The 26,455-nt window shown below is 40.1% G+C and overlaps 1 protein-coding gene across 4 annotated transcripts in view; it reads right to left on the reverse strand.

Moving 5' to 3' along the window:
- The window catches only part of chinmo (Chronologically inappropriate morphogenesis), a 116,405-nt gene that overhangs the window by 30,741 nt on the left and 59,209 nt on the right, over window positions 1–26,455 (reverse strand). For all 4 annotated transcript variants that reach the window (XM_033466925.2, XM_033466923.2, XM_033466927.2 and 1 more), the window contains exons 3-6: window positions 18,073–18,293; window positions 16,252–16,673; window positions 14,085–14,332; window positions 11,936–12,217 (exon numbers count right to left, since the gene is read on the reverse strand). In XM_033466925.2, the coding sequence (XP_033322816.2) occupies window positions 11,936–12,217; window positions 14,085–14,332; window positions 16,252–16,673; window positions 18,073–18,293 (1,173 nt within the window). The remainder of the gene's footprint in view (window positions 1–11,935; window positions 12,218–14,084; window positions 14,333–16,251; window positions 16,674–18,072; window positions 18,294–26,455) is intronic.

The raw sequence follows: 26,455 nt of genomic DNA on the forward strand, positions 1-26,455 counted from the left end.
AATACGTCGCTGCACGAGACCATCTCGGCGTCCTATCGGCGGTTCTAACTGTTAACTTTCAGCACGCGCGTCTCCGACGATGTGCGTGGTTCTCGCGTGCGTGGGAACAATACCGTGCAGTTGCGAACACGCGCGCGAATAAGGAAAAAAACAACGAGAAGCCCGCTCGCTGTTCGGTACGATGGTTGCGCAGATAACGTCCGTCGAGAGATTAGGCGTCGTCGCCGATCAATCGGACGATTAGTCCCACCCTACGCCGGTTTCGACGGCCCGGTTGTTTTCTGCGATAGATACGCGTGCAGTCGTTGCAAGTTCTGCGCTGGTATCGTCATTTTTCTCTGCTTTCAGAACACCGTGCCCCGTTCGCTGATATGTCCGCGATTGGAAAGATTACGGTTTCGACGAAATTTACGGCTCACGCTACAGGCGAAGTCGGGAAGGTAAAAAGTTTGTCGTACGCCAGGTAAAAAATATACTACAGTTACACGTTGCATACTCGAACGTCGGATCTTTTTGATAGAAATATTAACCGTGTACGCGTTTGAAATCGTTTAAAAATTTATTTATTAGAGAGACTTTGAAAATATTTCTTTGCCTTCTACACATATGTTAATTATTTTATAGTCCTGAAATATGTGAAAATTTAAATAAATTGTGTGTGCGCGTGTGTCAGAAACTGAACACTCGAATAATAATGTTTAAAGCGTGAATTGTTCGAACCAATCGCAAGACTGAGATGTTTTAGAAAATCTAATTTTTTCGGTAATCGAGCAGGTCGGATAATTATGTTTAAATTAGTCATTGATAGACTGTGTGGATTTTGTTATGCATTTATAAAACATGTGAGTACGTGAAATACGAAACGGTAAATGCGTGTGAAAAATTTGACGATGCTGTTACATTGTTTCCAACCCATTAAAACGTTTAAGAACGAAGCATAAAATATTGTAAGAGTATTTAGTTATCTACCTAAGATAAAATTATACCAAACGTGCATAGTATCGCAGCTATTTTCTCAAGCGACGTTCCAACAACCAAAGCGTTAAAATAAAGGCTACGTATAATACACATAACAATCGATCACAACACAATACAGTTCGATCATTCTCAATAGGAAGAGAAAAGTTGTTCCGTGCAACCTACACAGTAATTCAATTGTATTTCCGACTAACTTCGAGTCGACTAGACATACTTCTCTCTAATTCGGGTTTGTACGATTCTCCTGTACACTACCGTATTCCGTCGATCAATACAAGTTCTGGGGATGACTGTCACATTGGATTTCTGGCTAGTTCGTTACACTTCGCTAATTGTCTCTTAACTAGGAAAAGCCTGGCACTGTACCACTTTATGAAGAAGTTCGTCCCTTATCGATACATCGTCGCTATATATTAAGTCTACCGGAAAGTTCTGTCCGTTTTTGAATTGAAATATAACACAATTTTCATACATTTAATAATATGTATTGTAGAATATACTTTCCATCGTTACTTATGACATCTTGCCAGCGTGATGGCAACTTGTAAATGCCATTTTTCAAAAATGATTTATTTTTAGAGGCGAAGAACTCAACTAGTGCTTGGTTGACATCAGCTTCAGTTTTGAATCTTTTTTCCTGTAAAAAGTTTTGCAAAGAGAGAAACAAGTGATAATCGGGTGCTAGGTCTGGGGAGTATGGCGGATGTGACAGAATTTCCCAGCCTAGCTCTGCGATTTTCTGACGAGTCGCCAAAGCAGCATGTGGTCTGGCATTATCATCGGTAGCCATGTTTTCACGATCGCGTCTCACTTAATGATGACACGAGACATCTTTGTTTCAGTTTATTTAGGAGAGTACATGTATGTAAATGCAATGATAAAGAGAGATAGTCATATATGGACCGTTTATTTTGAAAGTGGTGCAAGTCCTTTTTTTTTAAAAAAATGAGATATGACGTAATTTATGCTTAATTTAGTGTAAACTTTTTGTTTATAACTAGTTAGTATTTAATATCTTAAAAAATGCCAATGCTTTGTTCAATTTAAAATTGGCCGGTAAAAGAAATTGCGTAACCATTGATTATGAAAGTTGTGTAAATCCAATTTCCATCACGATGCCAAGCCTATTGCATACGAAAAATATAAGGATATATGCAGCAGATATTACCTTATATACCTCCTGTGCATCATGAATATTTCAAAACATTGCCACATGAAGAGCGTAAATAATTAATAATACCAATATCTTGTGTTAAGTTTAACAATACATAAATATAATTAACGTTCAAAATAAAAAATGCTAATCCGATTTTATTTCTTGTTATTATTTATAAACAAAATTGGATTAATATGAGATATATTTTAAGTGATATTTGTTATTTCAAAATTGAAATTAAATGATATTTACAATTGACTAATTATGAAAGTGGCGTAAGTCCATTTGCAGCCTGGAAATTGTATATTATTTTAGTTAAATTCGCCTAAAAGAAATTTATATAATCAAATTACATATTGATAAATTAGTACAAACATTCCCAGACTTCACATAATTAACCTATATTTTTTAATTATCAGATCTGCTAACATTCAATTTTCTCGAAACGAAAGAAAGTGGACTTGCACCACTTTCAAAATAATCGGTCCATATGTCTCAAATCAACATGTGCATATGGATTGAAACTTGAAGTGACACTATCGGACAGAACTTTCCGGTAGACCTAATATAATATACATCGTAACTATCCACCATGTTTGGCAAACATTCCAAGCTTTTCATGAAAGATTCATCAAATTCTTCTGCAACTGTTAACATTTTGTAAATGCAGCTGTGCGTTCTATTTTTTTTTTAATCTTAACGCTTTCACCACCGCGCCAACAACCTTAAAAATTTCATGAAATTGAAGTATTTTATTTAATTAGATTAAAATCGAAAATTTATGTTGCAGGACATCGATTACTTGTTCGCTATTTTTAACGTCTTGCGGATCTAACTAATTAGCGTGAATATTAATTTTTAGATCGAAATCAAAGTATTAAAGCGTTAGATTAAAAATAAAGAAAATGAAGCAACTAAAACACGTCCAAGTAGCAGTGAAATATTTTACAAGACATTCGTCGTTTACATCTAAGAAATGAATATATAAAAGAATTTTAATTTTCGATTCATATGCTCGACTACGAAATCTATTAAAAACACGAAAGATCTGTTGCCGGCAACGCGTTGAATTTCTCCACGTGTGAAACGGTAACGGAGACTCCGACATAATTTTGTCAAACGTTGTGCCGCTTAATTCTTACCGCAAGAACCTCCGAATCCCCGGTGTTCCTTATCGAATTGAACATTCGTGATCTATTATAAGACGGAAGCGGCGTTCCCCGAATCGGGACAGAAAGTTTCACGAATCCGGGTTCGGTACGTGACGAAAGTAGGCGAGCGTTAAACAAATCTTTTCTCGTCCGACGATAATTTGCAGCGCGGGAACGCGAGTCAACCGAACTTTTCTAACAGTTTCTAAAACACACTGGTTGCCGGTTTGGCCATGACACACATAGAGAGAGGAGCCAGCCTTTCGCATCCTCTCTTGAAAAAACATCCAACCGTTTTATACCCATAACTCATTCAGTGGCTCTCTTGCGTCTTATCGCGGCGCGAGGGGACGCGCCCGATATTTCCTCACAGCTTTTCGAAAAACGACGCCTCGAAACGGATCGCACGATCGGACATTCGATTCGCTCTCGATTCGTCTCGTTTCGATATCAACAAGACTGTAGATTACTATACTCTTCCACGGTGTATCAGCTTTCGAACTACGGTAAATTCTCCCTAATTCTTTCGGATTGTGCATAAAAATGGACAATTTGAAAAGAAGAAATGTATACCTGGTTTTACAGATGATTAAACCTTTCGATGTTCATTCGAGTTTACTCGTCACGAGAGAATGGCGATCTTTCCTTTTCGACTGAATTCCGGATTAAATAAAATAAATTTAAATAAAGGATTTAAATTAAAGGCGTCTTTTGATCATTTCTCTATTTGACGCTGTTTTTACCAATGCGGTTGAAGGACGTCCTTTAATATTAAAAAAAAGAATTATTTCCTATGTTTTATATTTTCTATGTAATCGCTTCTCGACTTTTTCTGTAGCGTCGCAAAATTAATTCGGTAAATTGTATAATACAAAATATCGGGAAAAGTAGCGTTAGAACAAAAGATGGGAAGCTGGTCGTTTTTCGACCGGCACGCTGACAAAAACAAAATTCAAAGAAAATTTGTTCCCAGAACACGATAGATATATCCCGATCTGACTGTGCAACAATGACGCACGGCGATGTCCGAAACATTTACGCATCGTATCCGAGAGGAATGCGCCGTGACAATGGCAGACACTTTGCCACTTGTTTATTAATTCGACCATGATACGAGTGTCATAAAGGTTTGCCAGTCAAGATGTCATGTGCCAAGCAAGGACTCCTGCATTGTGCAATGATTCCAGCGACAGAAGGTTAAGCCCGGTTTCGTGGCTTGCGCGTTGCGAGAACCGAGAAGAACTAATCGTTTCTAAGAACCGGTGACCTAAATCGAGCAACGTTAGGTATTCTTGGACTTTCCTGATTCGCACGTGATCCGCGAAGCATCCCGCTGCCATAGAATCCGAAAGAACCGTTGCCAGGAATCCTTGGTAGGGTCCGAGAAAATGTTCCTTAACGGCGAATCGAATTCAAATCGGTCCAATTAGAAAGGAACGCGATCTAACCGCTGCCGAGAAACAAGTTTCGTTTTTTCTTTTTATTGTTTAACGTCAATCGATGCGCGCATCGTATCTGTATCACGCGTTTGTTTCTCATTAAAATCATTTAATGGAAATTCTGGAAGAGCTTGAACGATGTCAAGGTTCGATCGCCGCAGGTTGTTAACATTCTGAACGACAGATTTTACGATAATAGAATATGCAAATATCTCTCGGGAATGGCGAAAGAAGGTACACCAACGTAATTAGTGGCAGACATTGTGTTTCGAACATGTTTATATTGCGACCATACCAGAAATATTTAATGGATCGTTAATGGACTAGGAGCTAACGTAGAGGAAAAAAGTTGAACAATTTACGATAAATTAGAATTTCATTTGGAATCCGACAAGCTCCAACAGGTTTCCAATCGATCGCATACTTTGCAGTAGTTGCTCTAGGTTTTCTCGAGCGCATCTCATTATTATAAACATGAATATCGGTCGTTTTATTTTTGTTAATACGCTTACTGCAACCCGATGCGATAAAATGTACAAAAAAGGTTCTTCTTTGGGACAGAAAGGCCAATTTCATTTTCAATAATTGCGGTTGTGCAACGAGCGGATCTTTTGCGTTTAGAGTACTTTCGATCGTGCGCGCTGTAGTAAAATGTACAAAAAGAAAGTTCATCCTCTGTGAAACAGAAACCCTGACAGAACATATATGTTTTTATTAGGGTAAAATACGACGGCGAAAATTGCAAACTTTGACGTAAACTACACGATCCTGCACACGTAAGACGACAACGATCGCGGCAGCTCTCGGAAAGCTCGTCCGACACGTAAAGCGTGCCGATAAAGATTTCGTCGGCTCGAATATACCTGGAACACGAAGACGACCTGACGTGCAGACGATCCCGCATACGGAATTAATAGTCGGAAGCAATGAATTAATGTTTGATCAGTGTCAGTGTACCTAAACGAGTTTCCGGCGCGCGTCATGGCGCGTGCACGCCTCGATGAAATTTTTACGAGTCACGTGGGCGATGTTGCAGTCTGCTTTCGGTCTCGAAGGAGAATTGGAAGATCGGGACGAGACATGGTCGCAGCACGGTGCACCGCCGCACGACTGCAAGTTCCCGCTTTTTCATTAATAATGCAACGCCGTGCCGTGTCATTTCACCTAGCGGAGACACTCGCGTATTTCACGAAACTCGAATATGGCTGCTCGTATCGGCAACGCAGTCCGTTGACTGTAACGATGGGACTTTGATAGTTTTGCTTGTCAATTTGCGATAATGTCAAGGAGACCATGAATTGCGACTCTGTAAATTGGTCATTGAACGCGGGGAGTAAGGATGGAAAGATCGTATCTGACCGGTCGTCCAGTTTGATCATTCAACTTAAAACATGAATCGATACGAAGACAAAATTCGATTAGGTAGAAATATAGAATCGTAACGCTTGAATTACGACGATTAAATTAAATTTTTGGATCGATTGGTATTCATTTAGTGTCGTGAACTCGAGTATATATCATATTGATCTGATTCGGTCGGCCTAAAGCTGGGTTATTACAGAAATGCCTCCCAAACTGACGCTCGGATTGTGCACGAAAATGGACAATTTGGGAAGAGGAGATACGATTATTCGAGCCTTGCAACTCGTTTTTATAGTTGTTGACAATCGATAACCACAAAAAACGAGGGACAAGGTTCGAACAATCGTATCTCCTTTTCCAAAATTGTCCATTTTTGTGGACAATCTGAGCGTCAATTAGAGAAACATTACTGTACTCGTATGTTCATCGACAGAAGCCAAGACTTTAAATAAATATTGCATGTTTGAAGATTTGTATTTTTTATATAATAGAACAGTTGCTTATCGTTGGCTCGAGTATCAGATTTCGATTCTCATCGATTTGTACAGTAAATTGTTTGCGCATCGATCGCCTTAAATTGCGCTGATTTCATGTGAAACGTGTTTCGACCAACGAAGAATTCTGACATTGAGTTTATGTTCACACATACCATCAACTGTCCGAATTCGTACCACGATCTCAGGAATTCGTTCCACTGTGCATTAGCTCGAGTATTTGGCATCTAAAGTCCACCGAGCGATTCGCGATAACCCTCGCTAGGTCCCGAAGAGAAGACGACAATTCGTAACTATAAAAATGAACCGCAATGATCGAACAATCGTATCTTTTCTTCGTAAATTGTCCATTTTTCTGGACAATCTGTGCGTCAATTAGAGAGACATTACTGTAAGTCGATGTCGATCTGTCAGGTGTAAACAGATTCCCATGACCCGATCCTGTACTCTAATTCGGCTCTCGCCGAGCGATGATTAGAAAGTGGACGCGCAACGTTGAAATTCCTGTTTCGAAGCAGAGGCTTCCGCGCCGTCGAGAACAGTAATTTATTTCCACTCTTACGGCGGCCGGCATTCCCGCCTGACGTTTCAGAAAATGAACAAACCCGCGCGTCACATCTAGCTTTTCGCTCGCGCGATCAATATTCATGCGGCGAATAATCGACGAACCGCGGTGAATATAAACCCGTGTAACTGAATTCCAGGTGCCTCCCCAGCTTCCGACGGGCGACACGGATCACATGGAATCAGGTGGTCGCGAGAAAGCCGATAACGAGAAAGAAGAACGCGTTCCCAAATGCCGAGAGAAAGTCACTGCGTTCCCGAAGGGAACAAGCGAGTGGACTGACGTAACTGCAGTCGTTCGCGTTAGAAGAAGAAAGAAAGATGTGTTCGTTTCTTATACTCGAGAACCCGTCGAAACGTGGAGCCGTTCTGTCGATTAGCCGACCATTCGTAACGAAGAGCTCTCGACGCCGAAACGTTCGAGTCGCAACGAATCGGCTTGTCGGAAATAAGGATGGACAGAATCGCACCGTTCTCTAAGGAATGAAGGCGTTTCTGGCGAAATTCTGTTTCGAGATATTCGGTTCCAGAGTTTAATAATATAATTAACCTTTTAGGTACGGCTGAATTCTGCGCGAGGCTATTTCTCTGGACGGCAGAGTCTGATATGTACTGTACAAAGTTTGATACCGTATATTCGGTCTGTATATCGTTAAGACTGTTGTAAATCGATGCGAAGACAAAAGAAGTGCGAAACAATGCATATGAAGACGATTATATTTGATTCAAACGATGAGCGAGTGAGCTACTAGAGTAAGCCACTATAGTGGCGCGTCGTTCAGAGAGATGACATCCGCGAAAGCCACTATAGCGGTGTGTCGTTCTGAAAGATGACATCCGCGGAAGCCACTATAGTGGCGCGTCGTGCCTAAAAGGTTAATACCAATTATTTATACGATAACAATTGACCGCGTAAACAATTAACCATCGAGCCAATTAACCGTAATACAATAAATTTGTTGTGTTCTCTATTCAACAATTGTAGCGAAACACCATTTATATGAACTCGACAGGGAAGAAGCAATTTTTGTAAATAACTACATGCAACTTTACGCTCAAGTAACTGTTCATGCTCAGATAAAAATGAATTCAATTGTATGACTTGGTTAGTCCTCGTGTCTAGCGTTTAGTGAACCTTTCATATAATTGCTGGTTCAGATAATAGATATTTTGTTCGCATAAATGGAGTTTACATAAATGGTTTTCTACCGTATCGCGATGTAAGATCGGCATTTCATCGACATACATAGTCAAATCTACGGATTCTCAAAATTCACTGAAAGGAAAAAGGGCATTTTTCAAAAACCGTCCATATGCCTAAGATTCCTTTGATGCTACCTTGCGAAGTGACGGTTCGGTGGTAAGTGCTCAGCGGTCTAACACTGTCGTCTTACCAAAAGGCACCCTCTTCCTTTAGCAACCTTCAGCAACCGTCGTGTCGTCTGCAATAGTTCACCCTTTGGACGTGTCCCCTTCGAAGAGACAACAAAACCCAGCTAAATTCAGCATACGAATTTGCGACCTACTTTCGAGAATGCTGTAACAATTAAGCAACGAAGAAAATGTAGGCAGACGACAAATATGAATTCCCTTTTCTTCTAAGACGTTCTTACAATCGAATCTTTCGACCGTCGTAACTGCGAACAGATGCAGGACAGGTATCCGCGGGATCGAGCAAGCATCCCGAAACAGAGCTGCAGCTGACAACGACAAAGTCGAAACCAGCATAACTGTACACCGGTAAAATGCTCGAGCAATCTCGTTCCATGATCAGCCACCACCTCCGCGTTCTGTGACAATTCGACCGAGCGGCCGCTTACGAAACACACGGCGGGCACCAAAAAAGCCTTTCTCTTTCGGCTTCCTTGGTCTTTTCCTCTTCCGTGGACACACGGTCGACCCTGCTCCCCCCTCCCTTCCGCCGCCACCCCCTTTTCTCCAGCATCTCCTTTTCCCGGTGGCTCAGCTCGAGCACGGTTAATGTCAATAACCGTTGCATTAGTTGCCGGTTCGCTTCTTTCTTTACCACCGCGGCTGGCCGCTCATCTAGCACCGATTAAAAATGGTCGTCTAAAGCGTGATCCGCGGCGTCGCACGATCCTGGTCCGTGTCCGGGGTTCGGCTACTGCCGTCGGGCAAGCCGGGCCGCCGGGTCGGGCCGGGTCGGGCCGAGCCGACGCCACCCCACACGGGACCGTTTTACGTGCGGCGTCGTGGCGTCACGCCCGGTGATTTGCTCGCCGGAGCAAAAGATGTTCCCAGTGGCTGCACCGTGTCGCCTGCATCCTCTTTGTACACTTTGTTCACACCGTGAAGGCGAGGAGGCGGCCGGCGCCGTTGTCGTAAGGCACAACAACGTGTCCCCAGGTGGGCGTCAACCGCAGAGAGAACGTCCGTAAATCTTGCCCAACACCGTCGCCGCCCGCCATCGCCGATGCTGCTCTTTTTCCGCGCGTTAGAACACGCCGGCCAAGCGAGCACCGCTCGGCCAGGTAAAAAATAAAGAGGCGACTTAACGCCCGCGTAGATCCAGGACGGAAGAAGGGAGAAGGTAGTTACACCCTTTACATTTTGTCTTCGCGGCGTACGAGTTCTCGACGAACAGGGGAAAGGCGGGCAGTTCGGTGGGTTTACTGTTACGTCGTAAAGGAAAATAAATTACGGCGAAGTCGCGGTTGGCCGAGCTAATCTCGAGGACAATGAATGTTTGAATAATGGAACGGTTACCTAGTTGCAGTGGTCGGTCACGTTGTAGATGATAACGTATTACAGGGAAGTCGCGGTTAGTTCGACCCAATTTCGAGAACATAGATGTTTCGAACGATGGAGGAGTTGTAACGGCAGGCTTTTTCTGATTTGTTTAATAAATCTTACCGCGAACAGCGTACAATTGTGGACGCTGTACTCGAATTATCAGCCATCCGTTAAACGCAAGCTTTAATAACATGAAAATTGTGCCGATCTATGCTGAGGTCATTTTAAATGGCGTCTCTCGGAGTCGTCAATCGAGCGCGAAAGATTAACTCTTTGAAGCATGGAATTTTAGAAAATAAAAGACTCGCGTTTTACAGAAATTTTATTCTTATAAAATTCAACGAGCCGGTGTTCGATGCGAAGCTTCGAGTAATTTTAATTTTTAAAGATGCTGTAAAACGTACCGTGCTACGCGAATATTTAGGCAATTAGTGGGTTGGGCATTTCGAAGAACTCTAACGCGCTTCGAAGAATCGAAGAACCGAATGCGAGTATTGTCCTATAATTAAAAAAAAAAAAAAGAAAAAAAAATTTACCATGAAATTCTTTTCTCTTACAAAAATATGAAACGAGATGAATACGGTTATTTACCGAATTCCCTGTACAGTTACCTAATTTATCCTATACAGAAAAGTGAAGTTGACTTTCTTATAAATAAATAATAAATTGATTTATTAATTTATGCACATTAATTTGTTTAGTGCTCTGTCGTACAACCTATGCTGTAAACCTTAAAAAGATTCGTACGGTGTTTGTTGTTTTCCATTTTAATTATGAATTCAACTTAATCGACATCGTTTTTGTAAATATGTGACGCAGAAGAATACGTTCAAGAATTTTTAGAATAAAGATAGTTCAGCCGAAGAATGTGTTGCACAAAATGAAAGGTTGAAAAGAGGACAGTCAACCATAAAAGGGAAACTATAATCAATGCCGAATTTCCCTCCCAAAAAGATTTTCAATTTCAAATAACGGGATTGCGTAACACAATTATTGGGCAGGATTACTTTCACGGCCATCGGAGTCGAAACGGCGTTAGGGTGTTTATCTAGGCCAATGCGTCGCTGGAAGGCAAGGCTATTTAATCTAATGTTACAAAATGCATGGCTAATCGTTGCATCATCGGCTGCACGTGGAGCTTTCTTGATGTTGCAACTCGTGTCTGACGACTCTCTGATCCCTCCCACTTATTATCAACGGATCATTCTCCTAGCATAGCGATTTGGCTAAACTTTTACCCGATTGGCTAAACTTTTCAAATGCTTTATTTATCCGAAATCCTTTTAGTCGAATATTTTATTCGAGTAATTCTTTATCGATACATAATATTTGTGCGGAGCCATTGAGACGTTTCAATTGAGATGTTCGTTTCTTTCTATTGTACTTGTAAGATGTATAAATGGAGCCAACATAAGTATCCGATGAATCGTTGTTAAAAATCTGTGATTTTTCTCTAGATCTATGTACTTCAATTACGAATTCAACTATTTTGTAATTGAATGGTCCTGACGCGACGCTATTTATCATAATTAGATTGTGGATTTTATGCATTTTTAACAAAAATAATATATTTATTGTACTTATTAATTCAAGTCAATTTCTACCCAGAATATGGGTAGAAATTCTGTAATTGTTCTGTAAATTCCACTACGTAACGAAAGACATTACGTACATCGCAATTTTTAACTTCTTTCTCACGCATCGGAGTAAATTTATGTATACTCATTTGACTACACATAAATGCATAATTACAGGTAGAGGTAATTAGCGGTAGCCAAGGGATAATTACATAATTTGATCGTCCAGAAGAAAGACAACAAATTAATAAATTCATCGTACGTTTGATCTTCAAATGTGGCTAAAACGATACACCAAAAAAGTCGATATTCGGATGAAGTTTGTTTGCATGTTTACATATTCTATTCGCCGGATCGGATATTGGGTCTCAAATTTCTTTGCGACACGAACTGTTGTTAAAGGAAACGCCAGAAACATAAAAATTAACGAAATAAATTGCGAATCGATTATGTCACTCACCGTCAGGAGTCCGAACAGTGCCGGCCTTGTTGATCTTCGAGTTCCACATAGCGGGGGTAGTTGGTGCAGGGCTGAGATCAGGTGTTGGGGGATGAGCCGGTGGCATGGGCACCATGGCGGGGCCCATTTGCGCACTGTGCTGAAGGTGGTCCGAATTCTGTCCGTAATGGCTGCCATCGAACCCCCTTCCCCCAGAATACACTTCCCCCGATAATCTTTCCGCCAATTTGTCTGCTCTTTCTTGATCGGTTAATGCCACCGGTTCTTGCTTTATTCGGAGATCTGCAAACAATCGTTCCATTATATTGATTTTTCAATTCTTACTTAGTTATTATTACACGCGCTTTCTAATTCTCATTTAATTATGATTCGCAGTCTTTTCAACTCGAATCATGTTACACACGTTTCTCTTCGCATGATATGTATTTTCTGTTAACCCTCTACAGCTCAATGGTGTATTATTAATTTTATTTCATTTCTTAACCGCAGTATGTGGCAAATGTATCTTGTTTTGTTGTTTGTTCTTTGTAAATCAGCATATTAACCCTTAACGCTCCGTTGGCTCCGCTATGGAGACAACCGTCATTTGTTCAGTAAATCCGAAGGCTCTGCTGCGGAGCCCACTGTTTTTACCATGATTACACCGGAGATGCTATGTTTTTGTCGACGTTGGCAATTGTTATTTGTAGTGAAAACGTGCTTAGCGTGTGTACCATTGCGATTAAGACATTTTTTGCCCATTTTTATACTTAGCAACATAAAATAAATAAAATCAAACGCTTTCGCAAGGACGTGTAATCTTTTCCGCTCGAAATAAGACTTCCTTTATCCCAGGAGCTTTGCTCCAAAAATGTGCCGGAGTTGCTGGTAGTGATATTTTTCAGAAAAACGCTGTTCAACTTTATTTTAGAACGTCCGAAGAATATTGACTAATTATTAATTTAATTTAATTATCAATTGAGCCGATTCCAGTGAAGATTAACGATAACAAAAATTCCGGTAAACTCACGCAAAAGATATTTTTGTTTCAATAATTCCGTATCCAAACATAATTCAACAGACGATTCGCAATGCTAATTTTATAATAAATCGCGTGAAAGAACACGAGGGATATATTTATTTATGAATTGCGAAGAATATCGTTAATAGTAAATTTACCCATTTCGATAAGGATGCATTTGCAGTTTGGAAATTTCGGTCACAATTCACGATGTCGATGCACCGACCTCGCGCAATGTTAAGTAGACACCATTACGATTAAAAGATTTTTTACCCATTTTTATACTTTGCAACATAAAATGAATAAAATCAAACGCTTTCGGAAGGACGTGTAATCTTTTCCGCTCGAAATAAGACTTCCTTTATCTCGGGCGCTTTGCTCCAAATATGTGCCGGAGTTGCTGATAGTGATATTTTTCAGAAAAAAGCTGTTCAACATTATTTTAGAACGTCCGAAGAATATTTACTAATTTTTAATTTAATTTAATTATCAATTGAGCCGATTCCAGGGAAGATTAACAATAAAAAAAATTCCGGTAAACTCGCGCAAAAGATATTTTTGTTTCAATAATTCCGTATCCAAACAGAATTCAACAGACGATTCGCAATGCTAATTTTATAATAAATCGCGTGAAAGAACACGAGGGATATATTTATTTATGAATTGCGAAGAATATCATTAATAGTAAATTTACCCATTTCGATGAGGATGCATTTGCAGTTTGGAAATTTCGGTCACAATTCACGATGTCGATGCACCGACCTCGCGCAATGTTAAGTAGACACCATTACGATTAAAAGATTTTTTACCCATTTTTATACTTTGCAACATAAAATGAATAAAATCAAACGCTTTCGGAAGGACGCGTAATCTTTTCCGCTCGAAATAAGACTTCCTTTATCTCGGGCGCTTTACTCCAAAAATGTGCCGGAGTTGCCGGTAGGTAGTACTCGAGAAACGCGCGGAGCGCTAAGGGTTTAAGCAACGCAATGTTTCAATTTTATCATCACAGTAACGATCACTTTTTCCAGAAATTGCAAATTCATTGGTAGCTTTTATCTAGAAATTCATATTCAGCTGTTTCAGGTTACACAAATTGTTACGCAGACCCGCATTGTACGCGACAGATTAAGGCGAACATTTGTTTACCTTCGGCTACGCTTTCCTTGAGATCGCAACTGGTACGCTCCTCGGACCTCGTACGTTCCAGTTCCTGTTCCAATTCCGTTGGCGTATGGGGCGCGGTATGGGAGTGTGCGGGCGTCTCCGAAGGGTGAGTGAAGGGTTGATAAAAGTGGTTCTCCAGTAGAAGCGGATGCGGTGCGGATGCCGGCCTGAAGGCCGTGCCATCGCGCAACACGCTCGCCCTTCCCAGGGCATCCACGTCGCTGGGCGATCTAAAAATATCATCCCCAAAAGAGTTCGCACGATAGCCAAGCAAGGTGAGCAATTCGATATCGAAGAATAGCTGAGACGCGGGAAACGATAGGATAGCCACTGCGCGGACAAAAATGGTGGCGGTGGACCCTTGACTCTTGTACAAAAATTCGGGTTAAATCGATCCGCTGTTGCATATTTGAAGAAGAAGACCGTAGAATAAATTCGGTTCGCTTAATTGTTACAATATATTAACAGGGTGGCATATATGTACACGGTGGCAGCACGCTGGTGCCATGCAAAAACTATCTGCTGTATACCGATGGTACCACTTTGGTGCCATTTGAAAAAACTGAAATAACATTTAACCCTTTGCACTTGGAAGAGATTTTGCAAAAATTGTGATTTCGTTGTACAGAAACGAATCGAAATAAAAATCATTATGCTGCTGAGAAATTTATAGGCATTATTTAAATAAAAGATTTTGCGTTTTTATTTATGCATTTTACGCGATTACATTACATTCTGAAGAAAAATAATAATTAGAAAGAGACACCACTTTGTGGCATAAATATATTGCGTCGCCGTATCGTCGACATCCGAGTGCAAAGGGTTAAAACTTGTAACTAGATCGCGTATCTCTTCGTGCATCTGTGCGGTTGCTTATAGCATTTATTGCCCTACTCAGGGGATACAACGAAATTGTATATTTCATATTTTACATTTCATAATTAACACTATGCCGTCCGCTGGCACCACACTGGTGTCATGCAAAAACTATCTGTTGTATACCGGTGGTACCACTTTGGTGTCATTTTAAAAAACTGAAATAACATTTGAACTATATTTCTTGGGTGTTAAAAGGCAGCAAACTAACTATAGCATTGTGCTTGTTTAACTAAGAATTAAATACGAAGATTCTTGGATGACTTATCTTAATTTTAGGAATTTATATTACCGCCATCTTCGAAATTTTTGTTTAAATCTAAAATTTCCAAGCTATTATGCCGGCGTCAAACGAAAGAATCATACCTAAGATCTGCGGACGGCATAGTGTTAATAAAGAAAAAAGCTACGGTCAAGAAAAGTATACTCGTCAGAAACGGCTATTAAACATGATTTATCTGTTGTATGCCGGTGGTACCACTTTGGTGCCATTTGAAAAAACTGAAATAACATTTGAACTATATTTCTTGGGTGTTAAAAGGTGCTTGTTTAACTAAGAACTAAGTTCGAAAATTCTTGGATGACATATCTTAATTTTAGGAATTTATATTACCGCCATCTTCGAAATTTTTTTTTAAAGTCTAAAATTTCCAAGCTATTACGCCGACGTCAAACAAAAGAATCATATCTAAGATCTGCGGACGGCATAGTGTTAATTTAATCGTATCTTTACTGTAAAGTCCAATCTAAGTTGGTAAACGTTTCGCTGGCCAAATTAGTGCAAATTTCCAATATTTTTCTAAAACGGCTTGCCAGTTTCGAAGACATCGTAGTACCAAATATAGTCTGTAAGAATCAAATCAATAAACATAAACGTTCCGCCATTGGTAATGATCAGAAAAATGGTGTCTAAATTTTAGACTCATTTTTAATATCAGCTTCGACAACAAATCAGTGAATTTAGCAAAAGTTGAGCGAATTTAGCAAAAACATTAAAATCTACGTTCCTCCGATAACACTTTACGATACGAGATTTTGCGTATTAAATATTTCAGGTGCTCGAGCTTTATACATTACGCGACACACCGTGCGCGCAGGTACGAAATATTCAGGCCCTGGACACGGTGGCCGAGATGCGTATCGGGCAAGACTGCCCTGCGCGGAATGTGGGCCAGTGCCGGGTGTCCCGAATCGGCGTTAGAACGTAGGAAGGCCGTGCGGCGTTAGATCGCCGCGGCGAAGTCCTTCGCGACGGTAAGGTAAAAGGGCTTACCTCATCAGCCTTTTCGGCGGGTTTTCGTAATAGTGAGAGGTCGAGTAGAGGCTGGGCACAGGATAGGCCGGGGCTGGCGACGGTGTCGGTGTGCGGTTCCTCTTCATGGTGTTCCTCACCATGGTTGCTTCACCCGCTTCGCTCAAGTCGCTCACCTCGCCGACGCCGCCGATACCGCCACCGATCCCGCCGCCCACGCTACCGCCGACGCTGCCACCGACGCTACCACCCACGTTACTGTTCACGCTGCCGCTGACACCTCCACCGTTCTCGCTGCCGCTGCCGCCACCACCGCCGCTGCCGCCGCTGCCGCCGCCGCCACCGCCGCCGCCACCCCCGGTGTCCGTCGACGCGTTATTATTTTCTGCTGCGTGCCTTTGCGCCACCGCCAGCTTCTCGTGCTCGATGGACAGACCCTTCACCTGCGAACCGAACGCAGCGCGTGGATTTAGAAATCGTTGCACAAGGGCAAGGGAAAGGCTGGGAACCCGAAGGTGACTCTCGAAGGTTTTCGGGGACCAGATGACCTGCTACGCGCGTGTCAACGATTGCAGTATTATGTAAAACGGTGGGAAAGAATCGAGAGCCGTTCATGGTCCCGACTATCGATCGATCGCGGTTTGGAACTCTGGTTCTGTGTTTGTAGCGGGGCGGGCAGAAAATCTTTACGGTTTTTTGCTTGTTTGCTAGGTTAAAAGCAGCTGTTTTATGTTGCTTTATGAAATAACAAGCGTGTATTCGATAGAGATTTTGAGCGATTTTTATTGCAATATGGACGGTTCGAAAGCCAATCGGTCTTAACACCGAAGTAAATAAAGATTAGATGTAGAAAATAACAACGCCGCTAATCATGCAAATTACAGTTTTTGTTACAAGATGGCATACAAGTGAATTTAATCGGAAGAGAAACAACAGAAAAATGTTAAAAATGGTGTTTTTTAGAAGAGAACAATTCTACCCGAACAATTTTGTTTAGTCATTTTTTGGCCAATACAAGCGCTGATATCTACTGTTCATTTACGAAGAAATCGACCGCATTGATTTATTGACCGAAAGATCCTATGATAAGGATACGTTTGGACTGCGTAACTCGTTGTCGAAGAAAAGTGGGCTTAGAATGATTGGTTTTCAAACCGTCCCCATACGTGTGCAATGAAACAAAATTGAATGAATTCTGCATAAATGTATCTTTATGATTTTAATAAAACATAGACATCCCCCGAGAGAGGACATCCGAGTGGAAAAGGTTAAAACTAGTGAGATGATCGAAATTTGATGTTCGAATTTGCGAAACTCGAACTCGAAACTCTTTGCGAGATTTCGAAACTCTCTCGAAACCCGGAATGTTTGTACTTTTCCTTCTTTTTCCAAAGAGTAACTTATTTTGTCAAAAAGTGAAATCTGGCCGGATTCTTTCCAGAAAAGCGAATAATTTATTGAATATAACTAAATGACAATTGAATGTAGCTGTAATTTATTGTTTTCTGTATATAGAAATATAAACGATTGTAATAGACAAAAAATAAATAATATAATATAACGGGTGAAATCGTAGCAATAAATAAAGACATAAATTCATATATCACAATGTTCTCGTAATTTATTTGTACTAAATTATTATTTACCTGGGTTGACGGGAGTTTCGAGTCACAAAATTAGCCGAAACTTTTTGATGAGTTTCGAGATTTCGAGTGTCGTCATTGATCGCGGCCAAAAATAAATTTAGGCGTTCATGGAAGAACGCGGAATAGCAGATTCGTCTCTGAACACACGTGACTGCTATGTAGGGCAATTATTTCAGAGAAGAATTATGTCGCATACTTGGAGGCATTCGGCCGCTTTGAGGAAAGAGCTGAGGGATTCCTGGGACACGTGTACTTCTCCACGGTACATGAACTCGAGAAGGGACGCCATATTGTGGGCACTCGTCCCGTCGAGAATAACGATCAGTCCCGCGGGAGAAGGAGGCATTCCTTCGAAGAGTTCTTGAAAATGCTTGCTGCATGCTGCGAGGATTAATCTGTGTGCCTTGAACGTTACTCCTGAAACATAAGCGAAAACGATGGCTCGTTAGCTAGATCATTCAGATTCGAGAACAAGGCCGGTTTCCAGAGTTGAATCAAATAGTATTTTAAATGGCAAATAGTAAATAAATATTTTATCATAGATCATGCATGTATTTTCGAAAATAAAATGTTTTATTTATTTGTCCGAAAGAATGTACTTTTAAAAATAATATATTTGATTGGACATTTGTTCCATGTCCGAATAAGTTTAATTTAGAGAAAAACAATGCAATAGTACTTTAAAATTCTTCACACAATTTTTTTGTTTTGCGCTCGATGTACTCGTTTTTGTTATAAATTCATGATGTTTCCAAAATACTTCAATTTATTGTAGTATTATACTATATTATACTACAATTTATTGTAGTATTATACATATACAATTAGTTGAAACATTATATTTCGCATATTTCCATTTATGCATTGCGCGAGGAAAGTAATGCTGAAAGAATAAAAAATATTGTTTATAAAGAAGCTGCTTATCGTGGCTCGCGAACAAGCAATTGTTTGTATATTCAAGAAGTATGACAATATTGTCCAAAAACTATAATATAGTACAATATAAAATATAAAAATAAGCTCCCATGAGATAAGAAATTAAAATCGAAATCTTACAATTCCGATAATTAAAAAATTCGAATCCAAGAACATTAATTGTGCATAATTTATTAAAGGATTGCCAATACTACTCGCAATTATAGCGAATGTACATTGTTTCTTGCACAATATTTTTTAATTCTAGTGTTTTTGCTCTCACTTGTTTTTGTCGTAAACGCATAAATATCCGCGATCTTATATAAAATAAAATAGCACAAAATAAAACATCACAAACTGAAAATTCGTAAGAACATAAAACTTCCGAGTATCCTGTCAACTGAGTTAACGCTAAATCGATAAACTATCCTGAAACTACGTCGCGCACGTAACACGGGATTGCGAACTACTTCTCGAAGGAAAGAAAAAAATCCTTTGATCCAGCTTCTAAAAGCCAGTTCAGTCTTACCGTAATTAAATTACTCGAGAATGGGGCGGTAACCGGTAATCAAGGGTTAAACGTATCCCGTCTATCGCGGCGATTACGTCTAACAGTACACCAGAAGAAGAACAAGCTAATACAAAAAGTGGACGAACCGATTACATATTCGGTAGAATCGGACGAGGGGCCGGTGTTTTCCACGAAACGGCCGACTTTCCGTGGTCGCATGTTTCTATTTCGACCCGGCTCCTTTTTTTCTCACGGCTTTCATCGGTCCCCGTGGGACCGCGGGAATTTTGGCGTGCAAAGGAAGTGGTGACCGCCGAACCCTTTTTTTCCACTCCGTTCTCTATTTCCCTCTCCGGGAGAGCATAAAGAACCCGGGCATGCCAGCTTGACGTCGATGCCCTTTCTTGCAGTCCGCTGGATATCTAGGTCATCTTCGAACACGATCTTCCGTAATCTACGATTCACGTGTGCAAGTGTAACGTGCGCGTAATACGATACCGTGCGCGCGTTCTTACGCGCAGGCTTCGGGACGCTCGCGTTTTACAGAATTTCCAATGTTCCTCGTAATCAACGTTTATTATATATATATTAGGTCTACCGGAAAGTTCTGTCTGTTTTTGAATTGAAATATAACACAATTTTCATACATTTAATAATATTTATCGTAGAATATACTTTCCATCGTTACTTATGACTTCTTGCCAGCGTGATGGCAACTTGTGAATGCCATTTTTAAAAAATGATTTATTTTTAGAGGCGAAGAACTCGACTAGTGCTTGGTTGACATCAGCTTCAGTTTTGAATTTTTTTTCCTGTAAAAAGTTTTGCAAAGAGGGAAACAAGTGATAATCGGAGGGTGCTAGGTCTGGGGAGTATGGCGGATGCGACAGAATTTCCCAGCCTAGCTCTGCGATTTTCTGACGAGTCGCCAAAGCAGCATATGGTCCGGCATTACCATCGGTAGCCATGTTTTCACGATCGTGTCTCACTTAATAATGACATGAGACATCTTTGTTTCAGTTTATTTAGGAGAGTACATGTGTGTAAATGCAATGATAAAGAGAGATAGTCATATATGTCTCAAATCAACATGTGCATATGGATTGAAACTTGAAGTGACACTATCGGACAGAACTTTCCGGTAGACCTAATATAAGTTTTGAAAATCTTTGGAGTATAAGAGGCAATTAAGAAAAGTATAATAATCAAAATCTTGCGCGAAGTCATAATTTCTTGTAGTTGTTCAACCATTTGTCTGATAATATCGATTCAGGATTTTGATGGGGTTTTACCGCACAATTTATAAAATCTGTGCGTTATCGATTAGTTTTAACTTGGACCGTAGTACCACTCTTACATCTTACACATCTTACTGGACATACGAATTGCCTTTTGTTATAAGAAATTGTGCACATCGAAGTAGATCTAATCGTTGCGACTATAAAATCAGGTGTATAAGGTAAAAAGTGGTAGACTTTACCAACTTAAAGTTGGTAGACCGCGGATCTTTATAGAAAATAATAATGATCTTCGACAATTGCAACAAAAACGACTCAGGTTGAAATTTCTTTCTTTCTTTGATAACTTAAGTGAGTTGAAAATAATACGTAGATGTTTTTAAGTTCTTGGAATACTTTCATTGTTTTAAATCTTAATTACCCGGGTCATATATGTCTCAAGTCAACATGTGCATATGGATTGAAACTTGAAGTGACACTATCGGACAGAACTTTCCGGTAGACCTAATATATATATTCGGTGATTCTTATTAATACTCGACGGGAGAGACTCGGGTCCGTTTGGACCCAAAGCATAAATAGTTAGTTATTTAACTTTCGATTACTATTGTCGGTTTGTGAGACCGCTACTAATTACTTCCCTGTTGTATAATTTATATGAACTATAATTATATGTATAATTCTAAGACAGATTGTGTCAAAAAAAGGAACGTTTTTAATACGCTTTATTCTATTCGATCGAACTGCCCAAAGTTGGACTCCTTCGTGATCGATACACAAAGTAAGAACAATTGGTTTCGATCTTTTATTTACCATTTTTGTGTCAATAATAACGCAAAAACATTAGCTGTCTGTATGTCATTGTCATATCCATTCCAAAAATTTTTTTTTAATGATTACGGCGGATGTTACGATTCGTTTCCAATAATTTCACAAGTCGCTCGGTTCACAAGTTATTCTCTTACGAAGAATATTCGATTATCATTTGGAGTCGATTTCAGTTTCTTTTAATTGTAAAGTTATTTTATTTATTTTATTCTTTTATTTGTAAAGTTAACCGCTCCGCATTTGCTGACGTGTTACGTCGCGACGCCGATACCGTTCATATAAGATCACAGGCGAGATATCTCGCGACATAATGCCGCTTGTGCGGTGCCAGGGACGTGTTATTCCGCGACGCGATACCGTTCGTGCGGTTTCGCAGCAAGTAAACACGCGTGCTTCATCAGAATTTGGAAAAGTTTAGCGACAAAAACATCCCGCGTCGCGGGATAACACGTCCGTGGCACCGCACAAGCGGCACGACGTCGCGAAATATCTCGTCTGTAACCTTACACGTACAGTATCGGTGTCGCGTGACAAAACACGTCCGTGTGAGAGCGAAGCGGTTAATAAGAAAGATTAGAATTCGCGAACACGTTTGGCGTGCCCAAGAGCCAACTAAATATAATAGTAAGTGATGTTGCAGTTGGTATGGCACTACAAGCCTCTCCATGCGTTGAAGTCTCCAGCATAGATCGCATCCTGCATTGCTCGCCGAGCGCATTTCTAAGCGGAAATGAACAAATCAAATATTCGTACCATCCTTGTTACGATTTACTGTACATTTTAATTAATAAAGAGGAATGTTGTAATTAGACGGAAGGAGTCTATCGTAGGTTACCTTGAAATCGCCAACAATTATTTCACCGACAATGTTTTCATCGACGCGATTTCAGCGACACCGCATTTCACCGGCATTGTTTACATACCGACACGTTGAAATCACCGGCTAGTGTTTACGCCGACTCTCGTTTCACCGACAAATGTTATTATCGACACTTCGTGTATAAGAAACGTAGTCGTTGCCGACAATATATTAGAACAGCCATTAAATGGTGAATCACCACGAAGAAGAAGAAGAAGAAGAAGAAGAAGAAGAAGAAAAGATGAAAGGAAGAAAGAATTTAAAAAAATACTACAAAATGGTGAAACTTACATAGAAATGAATTTCCTTGAAGCATTAGCAAATAAAATGTATCTTCATGATTCGATTTAAAATTAATAAAATGGTTAATAGTTCTTTCTCGCAAGTGCAATTAATATGTAATTTATAATAATCACCTAATTAACGTTAAGAAACATGTATTTTGTATGCACAAGTGTCGGCTTAAATTACTGTACCTTCGTTAACCCTAGAAAGATAACCATATGACAACGTACGTAAAAGATAACCATACGCTTCAGAGGCGCATGCTTTTCTAAGGCGTCAATTTTATACTAACAATGGATATTTATTTAAGTTAATCTAGTCATTTTAAAGGTTTGGCATTATTGTAAAAATAAAATGCATTTATATTATATTTTTTTACATTTTAAGTAATTTTAAACTTAAATCACTAGACCTCTATGAAAAATTAACAAAAATCAACAGTCTTCGCAGGCGCCTCTGCGACGTAGGTTATCTTTCTCGGGTTAAAATCGGCGTTTAACGTATGACAATTAATAAAAATGCCGATTAATAAAGTACCAATATAAACGTATCATTATTGTCTCTATTTCGATGTCTTTGTCCGATGAAACGAGAGTCGACGTAAACATTTGTCGGTGATTTCAACGTGTCGGTATTTAAGCAATTACCGGTGAAATGCGTCATCACTGAAAACATTGTCGGTGAAATAATTGTTGGCGATTTCGAGATAACACCCGTTTGTAGTACGTACAAATAAAATATTCTACTGTCGCAGACATAAACTGTACCAATCTAGTGCTATATGTTGAAACCTTCTCTTGTCATTCGACCCAACATAATTGTTTACAATGATACCGAAGATCAAATGTTTACAATTCAAATTTGTTAAGATCTTGATATACGATTAGACAGGCGATGACAGACGGGTAAAGTCAGTTATTTCCAATTCTAAAAGGTTTCGTCTCGTTTCGTCGTATCTCTTTGGAATGTGATATTCTAAAAGGGAAAAACATTGCTGATTCAAGGTGATGAATAAAAACAAATGGGACATTAGCCTAGAATTCTATGTGCAAATAATTCCGAGGAGTTTACGAGGGTTGGCAGGGCCAATGCGTTAAGAAACGCTGATCCAAGGGTACGTTCATGTTGGAACTGCGATAAACGATAAGAACGAAGCGTATAAATACATTCTACTATGAAGTATGTAGCGGGCATATTTACGTTGAAGTAGCGAGCAGAGATCATCAACGCGTGCATCTTCTTCGACATCATTGAACTTGAAGTTAATAGTAATTCCTTTCCAGAATTGGTTAACGTATCCTTAAGCGGATCCTTAATCTCTTAGCTATATAGATTTTAGACCAATTTTCTCAAGTGAAAATCGAATGCGCGTAAAATGCAATTCTTCGTACAGCTACAAAAATGAATCTCAGAACTCAGTGCAAAAATTATTGTCTCCTATATGGGACCAACGCGACGTTCATCGCATTAACACGTTCCGTGCCACGTGTACCATCGATGGTACACGCTTGCATGTTTACTTAGTGAACTGAACAAATTGTTTACAAGAAATTTAGAACCGAAGAATCAATTTCCACCGCAAGAATGGGTGTTGATAAGTTTTTGTTACGTTGTTATGTGTACGAGAATTAATAATTGCACGTAATACATCAAGTTTTAGTAAAATATCAAAGTGTGAAGATTCGAGTAAAAAAAGCTCGGCACGGAACGTGTTAACAACGTTCCGAAAAACAACCCCTAAAAATCCAAGAAACCCGAAGTAATATAATCGATGGAACTGGACCTAGCAAATTAAAAATTTGCTATGGTAGATCCAATTTTAGCTCTCTTTCGTGTTCTAAAGGTCCTAGTCAAATTCAGTTCGTTCGAATATACATTGCGGCAAAAATTAATTTTGAAAACTATTGAGAAATTAGTGTGATCCATGTGTGACCGACGCCGGCGTCTACCGTGCTAAGGCATTCAACGCCGTACACCTGAAATAATTAAGCGGGCATGATGTAATTCGGAGGAAGCAGTCTATCGTGTTACTGGAACACCGGGCAAACTCCTCGGAAGCCTTGTCACTGGCCTGTGCTATTCACGAATTGAGGAAGATGCGAGGAGACGCAACAACACGATATCCTCCGTATAAGGAAATCAAGCAGCGAAAGAAAAAAAAGGACACCGGAGGAGCGCCCGGCCAGGTGGCCGAAACCACCTGCCTTTCGGGATGGCTCGCCTAACTAAAGCGTATCGAGTTCTTCGGGGCTCCTTGATATTCCGAGGATTCGTCGGGAAAAGGCAACTGGCAACCCTTCCGCGGAGTCGGCCTCCATGTGTACGCAAATGAAGCTACGTTATCTGAACATGATAGGGAAACACAACTGCAACGTGGATAACAGAATTGGTAACCCTTGTACGAAGGTGGCCTCCATGTGTACGCAAATGAAGCTTCGTTATCTGAACACGGTGAAACGACTGCAACGTGGTCAAAGGAATGTTCGCTACATAGAACATTTTTATTCCTATGCAAGAATAAATAATCTCGTTTTTTAATTCTTTCATTCGATAGCCTCAGAAACGCGACTAGGTTAACTATACCGAGCATTTACCAGCATATTATGCATAATTAAAATATTTAGCGGTTGAGTTAACTGAAATGTTCGATATCTAGTCCTTTCGAATAATTCTTTTCATGTTTCTCGTAATTGTCGTTTTCGTAGATCGATGTGTAACACAGACTACAGACATGAAAAGAGTGATTTTGTTCGCATCTCCTGTACAACGGTGAATATTAAGCAAATAATCTAAAAAAGAAAATGTACGGAGAATTTTAAATTGCTAGCGGATAAACGACAAATCGTATAACTTGCAAATGTGTTCAACCATTCAATCAACAAAGAAGAACAGTTTCAAACCGAATAAGCTCGATTAAATTCGCGGCTACGTTTTATTTTCTATGCATACACATACGGCTTCTGTCACAATGGAATCGAATGACGTCAACGTATTTTTCGCGATCATATGAAAACGAGGTGAAAAATTGATTTACCGTTCTGGAATAAACACCTACGGATGAAAATGATTGCACGTTAACACGTTGACTGCCACGCGTGTTTACAACAAAATCTCCTACAGGCCACCCGTGCCGCTATAGGAAGCGTGCGCTGTTAATTCATGTCTGTTTCTGTTCCTGCATGAACAGTTGGAATCTTTGCCGAGTACCGAATGGTATAACTTAAAATCTCTGCCCTTATTTTTTTCAATAATTGAAAGAGATCGGATTGCCCGGAAGGAAAAGCATAAATAGAATTACATCGTCAGATTCTGATTCGGATACTGATAAATACAATCTTAGTGATAATGAATGTTATGAAGATACTATTGACGAGATTTTACGAGAATTGGTCATGGAAGAAGAAAGAAATGTTGATGATACCGAGGAAGCTACAGTTCAAATAAAAGATACGAAATGGACCGATCAGAGGCACGAGCAAATCTGAAAAAACCAACAACTTTTTGTCCAAGCTGTCCTGATCAACCTCAACTTTGCGGAGAATGTTTTAATGTTATACACTGCGAATTTTTTTTTTATAAACCATTGTCGAAATATTTTCGGAAATCCTTTGTAAGTAGTCAAATCAGCGTCACCCGAATTACGGGTGACGTGGCCTGATGAGAACTTTTGCTGTCACCCGAATACGGGTGATGCGGCAGTCAACGTGTTAATGGCTTCACGAATAATTGTGTCTTGTTCGATGCAGAAATAGGAGAACTCGAGCATCTGCAAGTTGCCAAATATAGCGCGGTGTGTATCGTTACAGGTATCCGAGCCAAATATACATCCTAGACGTGGTGTGCAGGGGCCAACGACCCAGTCGCGTGTAGGTGTGTAGGCGTTTTGCGTACACTGGCCGCGGTTTATGCTGTTGCTTATGCGAACGACTCGTAGCCGGTCCGG

This window comes from Megalopta genalis, chromosome 4 (genome assembly GCF_051020955.1).
Source record: "Megalopta genalis isolate 19385.01 chromosome 4, iyMegGena1_principal, whole genome shotgun sequence".
NCBI classification, from domain to species: Eukaryota; Metazoa; Arthropoda; class Insecta; order Hymenoptera; family Halictidae; genus Megalopta; species Megalopta genalis.